This window comes from Acanthochromis polyacanthus, chromosome 1 (assembly GCF_021347895.1).
Source record: "Acanthochromis polyacanthus isolate Apoly-LR-REF ecotype Palm Island chromosome 1, KAUST_Apoly_ChrSc, whole genome shotgun sequence".
Taxonomy (NCBI): Eukaryota; Metazoa; Chordata; class Actinopteri; family Pomacentridae; genus Acanthochromis; species Acanthochromis polyacanthus.
The window spans coordinates 53,249,182-53,261,527 of NC_067113.1; the positions used below are offsets into that span (position 1 = coordinate 53,249,182).

Here is a 12,346-nt window from a genome sequence, read left to right on the forward strand (position 1 = left end):
CGCCAATATCCAGCACTCCAGAGGTTATTACCATGGCAACAAATTTGATAGTAGGTTTTATTGATAGCCTATGAGAATTGTCCCCCTGCTGAGCCTAAAATCTATGAAATGAAGTCAATGTATATGTAAATATGTATGTTATTGTTATATTTATGCTGCAATATGATGTCTTTGTGTGAGTATAAGAAGCCGTCTTTTTTATACGTTAGGGTCAGTGCATGTTTTGGACCCCACACTCACAAACAAATGTATATTTGTGAGACACTGAATGCCTCCTCTGCAGGGCTCCAGACTAACTTTTTCACTGGTAGCGCCACATTTGGTTGCATTTTCCACATTGTCACAAGCAAAACATGTCACTTGCTGAACATTTTCACGACACGACAGACACTACAATTTACCGATGCTCCCTGAACGCCTCGCATTTCAGGCTGCGGCATCTCCTGCTTGGTGGCTGTGGTGCTCAGACAGGTGTGCGACCAAAAGTGAATTTGAAAAGAATAAAATTGAGGTGTTCTAATGTCAGGTTTGATGAAACAGAGTGATTGTTTTTTTGACATTCGCTTTTTTGTGAGTGTAGAAAAACAGCAGATGCAGGTGCACTCCATTTTTCAATACATATATATATATATATATATATATATATATACACACACACACACACACACTGTGGTAATTATATATATATATATATATATATATATAAATTATAAAAGTAAGACTTTCCACCACTGTGGTTAACACAGTTGCTGTTTGGGCCGGTGTTGTACCATAAAGTGATCATCTGCCAAAAACAAACTATGCACTTCCTTTATGTTTGTGGTAGCAGTAAAAGTGAAACTTTAATGAGCTTTCTAGCACATTGATTGTGACAGAAAATACTCTTTACCCTTTATGTGTTTGGTATTTCTTTGATATTTGTTGTTTAAATTATAATGAACATGATTTATGGATGGGTTCTTAGTCTAAAACAGAGAATGTTTCTCCTTTCCTATTATCCTGTGGGCTACAATCTTTAAAATATAACCCTCGTGAATTAAACCAAATCTTTTCGATGCATTTGTAGCATGCCAGTCACAATATTGAGGCTGCAGTCACTTTTTGTCAAGTGGAAAACATGATATGTCTTTAAAGATTTTTTCATCTTATAAAAGGAACTGTGATAATCTGTGGCACAGAGCAGATTAAATCATGTAGAGACATAATATCAATTGCTTCCAGCGATCATTTTTTGGCACAACACCTGTTAGAGCAACACCAAAACAGCTTAATGATCATCATTCACATGCACAATGCACCACTTTAAATTTCAACTTGCACACTCTCAAAAATAGGTGGTGGCAGTCTGGAGCCCTGCTCCTCTGGCCTCAGACGTCATCTATCGTCTGATAAACAAGAACCAGCATCTCATTCCTCACCACCGTCCCAGTGGGAAAGATCCACACACACCCACAGCCCACTAATGTCACTCTGTGTTTGACTGACACTCCTCTCGCCTCCTTCTCTGTCTCCATCCAGATGCCTGCATTTATCTTTCACTGCCTAAAATTTCAACTCAGTTTCTCAATCTTTATCTGCCAGTAGTGACATTTCACTAAATAAAATGAAAGTAATGTCAAGTATCTTATGGTCACACATTGTGAAAGAAAAAAATTGGTATTTGTAAAAAAAAACAAAAAAAAAAAAAACGTGGTCATTTTGTACAGTTTTGGTCTCCTTTTTTGCAGTCCACATGTAGATTTATACTTTTCTTTTTTAAATTAAGTATTTTCTGCAAAATAACAGTTCACAAAAAATAATGACCATTTATCAATCCTGAATACACGTTTTTTCAAATAGTGGAAAATGTCACAGTTTCTGATTAAATACAGTAAAATAGATGGAATTTAAGTTTTGGTTAATTTTTGTAAATGTTAATAGACTGAATTTTTGTTTCAAATTAGGATCAATATTTGTAAAATAATTACGTTTTTATTGATTTTAACACAGAGAAAAATAGTGGAATTGTACTGAGAAACATTGTAAAAGAAGGAATTACATTTAAACATTTATTTTTGATGTGGCTTTTACAATTTTGCTGTTTTTTATGGTAAGCATGCAAATTATTTTTTTTTATTTTAATAGATCTGTAATTCACTAAATGGGTAAAATATTATTTACCACTTTTAATTCTTAACAGCAAATTAAGTTACTTTTTTAGAATTTATAATCAATATTTGCTTATTTTATTCCAGCAAAAAACAGTGGAATTTTATGGTCAAATATTGTAAATAAACAAATTACCATTTATAAAAGTGCATATTTTTTGACATGAACATTTTTTACAGTTTTGGAGTTTTTTTTAAATAGCTAACAGGTAAATTCATCCTTTTTTCTGTAAATTTAACAATTATGTGGATTTTAACAAAAGAAGGAAAATCAATGAACTAACAGTAAACAGTTTAAAGAAATAATAATTTTATTGGTTTTATTTCTGGTTGGTTTTGCAATTTTAAGCCTCTGCTTTTCTTTTTTCTTTTGTGCAGCTAAATCAAACGGAGAAGAACCGATATGTTCCAGAGGACTTTCACACAGACCCCGACTTCAAACGCCCCGTCTCCTACAACACCACCGCCGTCCACATCCCCACTGACATATACGAAGGCTGTAAGTTGGAGCACACATTTACATGCATGATGGAAAAAAAATGCATAATCTATTACATAACACACACAAGCATATATTCATGTATATTCGCATATGTACCACCATCACCACCCCACCCTGCTTTCTGTCTCTCTCCATCCCTGTCATCACTATGTCCACTATCTCCACTATGCTCACATGATGTGCAGCTCAGCCTTGCAGCTCTGTCTACAGTGTAGACAGTTGCACACCAACCATTCCAGTCTATATATAACCCAGATGCCAACTACCCAGTGGTCAGCACACTCCAACACCCTCTTTACCCTGGTCACCAGCTGCTCCTTTCCCTCACGTCCAGCGTCGACCCCACCAACCTCCGCACACACTTTCACACAGTACTTCCACCACTGATGGACCTTTCTGTGGAAGCTTTGTGCTTAAGTGAAGCAGCTACATTAATGCATTTATCACACACTCATATTCAAGCTGTGTTTTATAGCATCTTTCAGTGTTGCTGTTGCTATGAAAGTCTCTTCAATATTGTGTGCACTATTGAAGTTTTATGTTTTCAGCCAGCTTTGTAGATGGTAGCGTTGGTTGGTCAGTGCTGTTGCAGAGTTAACTAGAAAAGCACTCAGAGTGCTTTGAGATTGCCACCAAAATTAAATCAGCTCTTCCTCTTACCATATTCTCCATCCCCTCAAAATTTCATCTGAATCTGCCCAGGCGTTTTTGAGTTATCTTGCTAACAGACGGACACACAAACGCTGGGTGTCACATAACCTCCTTGGCGGAGGTAAATATCTCAACAACTTCTGCACAGACATGGCTTTGATTATCTCCTGACTATTACTCGAGCACCACACACAGTGAAGTTGTGAATTTTGAGCACATGTCATCACTTAGCTTTTGATTAAGCAGCATCATTGTCATCAATATTTATTTTTATTACGACACCAAGGAACGTGGTGAAGTTATGTGAGTTATGTTATTGCTGATCACATTTTTCACTGCAGTAGAGGTAACTCAAACATGTCTTGTGTGCAGTGTGTCACAGTTCCAAGCTGAATTTCTGTTGTTATTTATTTGACAAAAATTGGGAAAATCAAAATAGCGACTCTTTATACTGCAGATATTCTACTGCTTACCTTTATACATATTTTTTTTATACTGGTTTCCTGTCTACTCTATGTAATTCATCTGAAAAGTACTTGAATTTTTGTTAAGTGAAGAGTTTTTTGTTTGCCACAGAATCTGATTTGTGCCCAATATGTTTTTTTTGTTGTTGAATTTTTAAATGAGACATGTGGAATGCAGGAATTTCGATGAAATATCACAATTTTCTCCTTAGATGTGGTTAATTTTAGCGATGGAGCCACACATTTGTCACACATGATGACTTCAAGAACTGTTTAAAGTTGAAAATCCGGTTTCTCGCTCTGATAAATTGTGTGATTTGTTATTTTTTTAAGGAACATTCCAGTGGGTTTTAGGGTTAAGAGGGTTAAACAAAGCAGCTGCCTGGCTGAGTAAGTGTATAAAGAGGGGGAGCTTCTGTTTGTAATCAACAACTTTCCACTTTTCTGTCCTTGTGTAAGCAGGCTATTACACTTTTTTGTTATTACTCATTTTTTCAAACCATACTCTCACTTCCTTCATTATGTCTTGTTTGTATCATTACACTTCTCGCACATCGAGCTAATCTAAAGTTAATCACGTACTGGGCGATAGCTTCATAGGGATAATAGTCCATCGCTCTCCCTCCTGGAGCCTCTTCCAGCGTGCAATGTTCATAACGCAGGAAAACAAACTGGACAGGCCAACAAATAAACTACATTTTGCCTGCGGTAATTAAATCTGGTATAATGAAGAATGCGATTACCGAATGTGGTCCGCCTTAAAGTCTCTGAGACAAATTAGAGTCATCAAGAGTCACATCACAGAAGTTTTGTCCATTACGACCCTCTAGTGTCAAAGGAACATTACTGTGGAATTAATGCCAATATCAGTTTGCATTGAAAGTTGTATATTTTAGTTTTGCTGGCAGTTTTTTGTATGTTTAAATGTCATATGCTATGTTTAATTTTTTTTTTTTGGCGATTTTCTTTCACACACTGACCTTTATTAGTCTTGAGGATGCTGATGAGCACAATGCAAAGACACTGACACACGTCTGGATACTCGCAAACGCAGAGAAACATACGTTACAGTTGTGTTACAGATGCTTTTATGCACACATAGCATGGTAGAAGATTTAGCAACAAGAGAACAGCATGAGAAAATGAACAACGCTACGGGAAGCTTGTAATGAGACAAGTGAAGATTAAATTAGTTACATTCGGTCTCACCAGGATAATCCTAATGAAATCTAGATAAATTTGACAAAAGGAAACATCAGCAAAGCCTTTTATAGTAACACTACATCACACTCTCCGCTTAACATGACACTTTATAACTAACATGCTATAATATTCTCTGATTTCATCTGGCTGCGCACAAATGCAGCAGGCATCAAAACAGTTAAATCATTACCCGCTATGCATGAGGTAATAAGCCTCCCTGGCATTGATAGGCATTGATTGAGCATTCAATATCAATTTCAGTAATGATCTTCACAGAGGGTCTGCTAAATGCGGCGGACTCGCTCGCATGACTTCAGTGCCCTTATTCCAGCAAGGCACTCGGGCCTCTGAGGCCTCTGACTGTGCAGACATTTTTGTCATCGCCAAATGGCCAAATGCACTCAGTTATTTTTACAAGCAGCAGTTATAATGATGAAAGGGGTGGTGGAGGAGGGGGTGCTGTGGGCTGGGGTGTTGCATGAGGGGGCTGTTCCCAGTGTGAGTCATCAGTCTGTCTTGTGCTCTTGTTTCTTTCAATTTTCCTTCTTTTTCTTTCTAACTTTTTAGCGAGGCTGCGGAAGAACTCGCACAACATGTGTGCATGAGGGAATAGTCCAATTTCTGGGTGGAAATATGCTTATTCTCCTTCTTGCCAAGACTAAGATCAATACATGACTGTACTGTAAATGTGCAACAACAGCCAACTTAGCTGGAAACCTCTCTCAGCTGTGTCCAGAGGTCGCGAAATCCGTTAAACTGCAGCACTTTTTTTTAGCTCTTTTGTCTGTTGCATATAATATCAAAGATGTGAAAACAGCAATATGAGTCGGAGCCAGGATAGCTGTTTCCAGTCTTCTTGCTGCCGTCTTTCTGGGTGACTGCGCATAATTTGAGGAGAGAAATGCCTCGAAGCCAGCACTGCTTTAATTACCAAGCTTTAGAAGTCCTAGTAGACATATTTCTGAACTTGTGGTGGCTTTTTCCGACAGTTTCCCGTGTTTCTGCTTAGCTAAATTGATCCCCTCTTGGTCTCCATTTGTGCTGTGTGTACTTATTGTGTAAAGGTGTTGGAGGGTGGGTCTGGGTGGAGTTAACACAGCAGTGAAGCTGTGCTGGTGTTGTTGCTTCCTCGCTCTCTTTCTATGCGTCTCTCCAAGGACATGCTGCCACATCGCTGCCTCTTTGGCTGGCCGGCACTGTCAGCGTTACCATGGCGATGTGTATCCGTGTGTGTGTGTGTGTGTGTGTGTGTGTGTGCGACACGCCCTGGTGTTCTATCTTGTTGTGTGGAGGAAGGACTGGTAACTTGATTATGGGACTTTGTCTAGACAAGGCTGGTGTCCTTGTGGCTTTTATTGATACTGAAGGAGAAATGTATCATCCGGCTCTTTAACCGCGCTACGCTTTCTCAACAACCTCTTCTCTCTTTTTCACCTTTGAGTTCAGTTTCGCTGCCCCTCTCCTCTTTATTACCTTGCTCCTTTCCATTTCTTACCCTTTCACCTCACCCCTCTTATCACACCACGCTCTCTTCCCACATCCCCCTCGCTCCGCTTTATTAAGCATATTAATAGTGCGCCGCGTGGAGACAAATGTGCTACTGTCTTTCTCCCCCGCATTAGTCCTGCTGATTGGAATCTATTCTCCCTGCTGATCCAGTGTGGGTGGTCAAACTGGGATTCATTATCGTGCATGTGCGCTGGAGATAAATCAGTTTGTTTGTGAGAGAGCAGAAGAAGGAGAAGAAACACTTGGGGTGTGAGAGTGTGTGTGTGTGTGTGTGTGTCACATCGTATGCACCTACTGTAAAGGGATCTCATGGCTGCGTACACATGTCTTCTCGTTCATTAGGCAGACTGGCGTGGATGCGATGAGAGGAGATGAGAGCAGAGCATGGCGGCCTTGGCAGGAGATCCGAGGCTCGTCTGATGCCCGTTTGCATCAACGCTGTGTGGCACCTGTCAGCCCGAGACATGCACACACAGTGACGCGCTGAGATACTGTGACATTGTGTGTGTGTGTGTGTGTGTGTGTGTGTGTGTGTGTGTGTGTGTGTGTGTGTTATGTTCCCTGTGGCGAAGCTCACAGCATATACACTTGATTTTCTTTACTTTTTGCACTCTTCTGCCACTCGATACACGTGCTGTTTCATTTACAGCGCTGGCAGCCAAACTCCGAGGTATCTCCATCCACAGCTCTCTCCGTCCGCATCCTTCCTCGTCTCACTGTTATTATGTCTGTCTCCTTGGGACAAGTTGGATGCCTTCCCGCAATGCTCTAATCAGCTGATTGGGATTCACATTTGGAATCTTCTCCATGCGAGAGAGTTTCTGTCTCGTAACCTCATTTCACTTTTCCATTAAACTTCTAAGAGATTATAAAAGGACTTTTCTCACCTTCTTGACCTCAGAAATAAATATAGCACACTGTCCATATGTCTTTATCTGTTAGCCCTGGCCACAGCAGATATGAGCATGATGCATGTCACTATGTTTTCTTATCACCGTGAGTGATTTTCACACATTTACTCATTATAGTTCCAATTACAATTTACTCCAGTGACATCCTCATCTATCCACATGCACTTATCTCACTAGAATATAACATTTGGAACATTGATCCTTCTCTAGTTTTATTGTCAAGCTTCATTCTTTTAGTTCTTTGGCCACCTCACATGTTTAAAATTTTTATTTCATTCTTTCATTTATTAGTCTAAATTAATCACGTTTCATTTTGCATGTGCAAACAGACTCAAGAAAGAAGAGAATATATGTGCACTTAAAGTGTTTATCAAACACCTTTAAAGGTTCATGTTCAAATCCCGGACTAACACATGCTTCATGTTAATGTGATACTTTAAGCTGAATGTCGGTCGACTGATCCGTCTAAGTTTTTTTTGTTTGGTTTTCAAATTTCCCACCGAGAGGGCCAACATGCTGTTTAGTCAGGCCCGACTGATATGGATTTTTTTAGGCAGATGCTCATTCCAATATTTGGCAGAAAAAAAATTCCGCTAAGTGATTAATCGGCCAGTTAATTTTTTAAAATATATACTGAATAAAATCTTCTTTTTTGGTCCCTTAATGATTAAAACAACACAGATATAAATTATAGGCAGAACATTTTACTGGTTTACAGTACTTTGTTGTTTAGTGTTTGTTTAACTTTACAACAGAGAGGAAATTTCAAGTGCAAAAACATGCAACAAAGCATTAAACCACTAGTAAATCTATAAATGAGTTATGAAATACACCTTGTCTTGTACTTTTGTACTCCTTATTGCTGCAGATTAGAGGTAGGTTTATATATATATATATATATATATATATATATATATATATATATACACACACACACTCAACAGAAATATAAGCGCAACACTTTTGTTTTTGCTCCCATTTGTTATGAGATGAACTCAAAGATCCAAAACTTTTTACACGTACACAATATTACCTTTTCTGTCAAATATTGTTCACAAACCTGTCTAAATCTGTGACAGTGAGCACTTCTCCTTTGCTGAGATAATCCATCCCACCTCACAGGTGTGCCATATCAAGATGCTGATTAGACACCATGATTAGTGCACAGGTGTGCCTTAGACAGCCCACAATAAAAGACCACTCTGAAAGGTGCAGTTTTATCACACAGCACAATGCCACTTAAAAAATGGGAGCAAAAAAAAGTGTTGCGTTTATATTTTTAAGTGTGTGTATATATATATATATATATATATGTGTGTGTGTGTGTGTGTGTGTATATGCTGTATATAAGCAACATAATGAGTGAAGTTACTGTAAGACATTATTTCTTCAACTCTCTGATGCCTTTTAATGTTAAATCACATTTTCTCTACTCCATTATTTTCTTTGCCATGAAGTGAGGACTCATGTGAACCAAATAAAAACCAGAGACCTTTGTCAGATGTCAAAACATGTCATCTTTGACAGAGATGCATTTTAAATCTATAATGGTCACAAATAGCCCAACACTAATGTGCCTCCATTACAACACACAGTGAGTTGCTGTTACAGCCTGGGTCACGTTCTAGTATTTTCTGACAATAAACCTAAGAGTGACATCATGACGGTTGCTGAAGACAGACAGTAATGATAATCATTTTCATTTAAGTGAAAAGGGAAACATGTTGAGTCATTGTTAATTTCACAACATCATTATAAACTTACCTGTTGGCTCAGCCCACTCCTGTAATGTTGCCTGACTATAGCTTACTCCTGTACGTTACTGAGAAGACAGCGGTGAGGACTGAGGATTGATTTTGAGTCAGAGCTCCATGTATTGGACAAATTGTGCAAGGACATCATTTTGCGTGACACTGAACAGCATTTACTGTTTTATGAGAAATTAAGAATATATCTGTGTTTAATCGGCAAAATTGATGATTGTTTTGAAAAGGGCTATAATCGACCAATTTAATCAGCGGGCCGATAAATTAGTGCTGTTTCGGTCTTCCATTTCAAGTTGCTTGGTTCTGCCACTACCGGATCAATTGCCTACTGCACATGCGTGACAGTAAGTCTACTTGGACAAACTACCCGAAATGCATTTTAGTTGTTTTGAGTCATTCTGCTCAGCACATGCGTTCATTACGTTTTTAATGAGATTGATCGTGATGATGGATTAATCTGCGTTAACGCATTAATTTTGAGAGCCCTCGTGTTTATGCAGACAGGGATGTCATCAGTATTGTTTGTCCCCATTTCAGCCTCATGGATAAATAGATTGAGCTGGATGGAGTCCATTCCAGCCAGGATCACCAGGGTGTGCACACATTATACGGTGTTTGATGCTCATGGCATGTTTGGACTACTCATGAAAAAGCCACTAGCTACAAGTAAATTTAGTGGAAGTTGATGATATGAAGCAAAAAATTGATGGCTGGCATTTGTCGACATGTCATGTTTTTTAGTACTCCATCAACCAGTCTTGTTTTTTTGTGTTTTTTTTTTTTGCATCATGATTTCCACTTCCTTTTGCTTCCTTTCACAATCTCCTATTCTGTTCTACCTAGGAAGTGGAAGAAAAATTATTTGTGTGTCTTTACACCCTACTCCTTTTTTCTAAACCATAATGTCAACACTTCAGCAAAGCTTCATCATTGACTCAACAACATTGCTCGCCCATTTTTCTAACTTTTCTGCTCCTATTCCTGAAATAGTCCTGAGCAATGAAATGAATAAAATGATATCAATGCCAGTAAGAAAATTGTTTGATGGATGTTTAATTTTTTTTTACTTGCCTCAAATGAAAATCACCATAAGAGTTCAATTGCAGAAACAAATCCTATATATGCTCCTCCCTGACTCATAACAGTTGTATTCCTTTTGTTCTGTATGTGTGATTACATTAAAATCCAAGCTAAGCCTGTCTTTCTGACAGCCTTTAATAAAATAGTCCATTAAAAAAGATTTATTTTGATTGATGTCAAATATTTTATTGTTAATTACTCTGCCTAGTTATAGTGTGAACTTAAAGGGGAACTTCGTTTTTTTTCAACCTGGGGTCTGTTTCCATATGTAATTTCATACATGTGAGTGATGGAGAAATGAATTTTCGACATAGCTCCAGTATTTAGCCCGGCAGGCAGCTTAGCAGCTCAGCTAGCAGCTCGGCTAGCAAAAAGTATGGGGCAGCTGGCCCCCCGCGTCAAAGTCCTCCCTAACGTGCTTTTTGCCCCACACTGACCGGCTCAGATAGTCTCAGTGAGTGTCCCACAACATACTAGAGATGAGAAGTGAACGAAAACCTCCACATTACCTGGTGATCGCTCTTTGTTGTGTTCTGTATCCAAATCTCAGGACGCTGAAAGCAAAATCTCGTTCCGAAATCGCGCGATTTCAACTGCCCCATACTTTTCGCTAGCCGAGCTCCTAGCTGAGCTGGTAAGCTGCCTGCCTGGCTAAATACTGGACCTATGTCGAAAATTCATTTCTCCATCACTCACATGTATGAAATTACATATGGAAACAGACCCCAGGTTGAAAAAAAACGAAGTTCCCCTTTAAAATCAATTACTCTGTCAATTTGCCCTCAGATCAGGTTGCTACCGATCGTTGTTGTTAACTTTATTTCACATGATTTTAGTGCTGCTTTTTTTATGAAATCCAATTTTTTCAGGTCTAAATGGAGAACACAGTGAAATAATGTGTGCAATGTCCAGCAGCTGTAGAACCGCAGCCTAAATGAAGTTTCCCTCATTTTTACATTCTTTCTATCAAAGCCCTTTCACTTGTTGTCCACATCTCACTTCACACAAATTCAAATTTACCACTTTATGTTGTTGCTCGGTCAATGGTTGCCCGGCAGTGTAACCCTTAAGTGCAATACACTGCGTCATTTGACACCCATAGTCGCCCACTGATGGTGCAATTCAGTCAGATAATGTAATCAGGGAACAGTAACTGGGATTTGTTCGTCTTGAGTAAGCAAAAGTTAATAGATTAAAAAAAAGGATAGTGGTTAATCTTGTTGACGTTTATGGGAAACAAGATCAACCTGGGGATCACATGCGTTTCCATAATACCTATGGTCCAGTGTCACATTGTCCTTTGTGTGTATGTAATTAATAAATACAGTTTTTTTCTGACAATGGAGGCAAAAACTGTGATGATGTGAATGTGTATATGCAGCTGAAGTGGATGTTCATGGTGTCAAAGGATGCGTTTGTGCTCCCGTCACAATCAGTAGTGAACAGGAAAGTATCGTTGAGCAGAGTTATCCTTCTGATATGATGATTGTAGGTTCTCACCACTTTAGCCCCCACCATGTAATTACTTTCAAATGCACAGGCGGTTTGAGCCACCAGCTAGCTAGCTGATGACAGGGAACACCACGGGGTGTCGCTTGACATGGCACTGTGCAGCTTCCCCTCCCCTCCTTCATCACCTCCCATGTCCATCACCCTCATCACTCACTGCCAGAATCCCATTTGATTTTTTTTTTTTTTTTAAAGCATCTGCAAGCCTCAGAGGGGCTATTTTGTATGTTCTTTTCCATATTCAGTCCCCATGTCTTCGTGACCTATGAATCATACTTCTGTTTTTTTTTTTTTTTATCTCACATCTCTTCTTGTATGATATTTGAATTGTGTGGTCGATGAGGCTGCTGCAGTTGTTTTCTGAATTCTTTATCGCCTGAAACAATAATATTTCAACCCTTGTTTTGGGTTACTAATGCTTGACGTTTTACTGCAGCAAAGGCCCAGTTAACCCCAGGTGGTGGCATGCAAATGAGTCCAAATGGAGTCCTGCAAAAAACAGTTAGAAAGTGCTTTTATCCAACCTTTAATGTGGCATAAAACAGACGAAATGAAAAGAAGCTTTTAGAGCTATTGTGACTGACTAATCCCATCATGCTCTTCA

The 12,346-nt window shown here is 38.9% G+C and overlaps 1 protein-coding gene across 1 annotated transcript in view; it reads left to right on the forward strand.

Annotated features, from left to right (window-relative positions):
• cacna2d1a (calcium channel, voltage-dependent, alpha 2/delta subunit 1a) overlaps positions 1–12,346 on the forward strand; it is a 129,362-nt gene that overhangs the window by 65,805 nt on the left and 51,211 nt on the right. Inside the window, 1 exon segment of the mRNA XM_051949713.1 lies at positions 2,526–2,646. Within this exon segment, the coding sequence (XP_051805673.1) occupies positions 2,526–2,646 (121 nt within the window).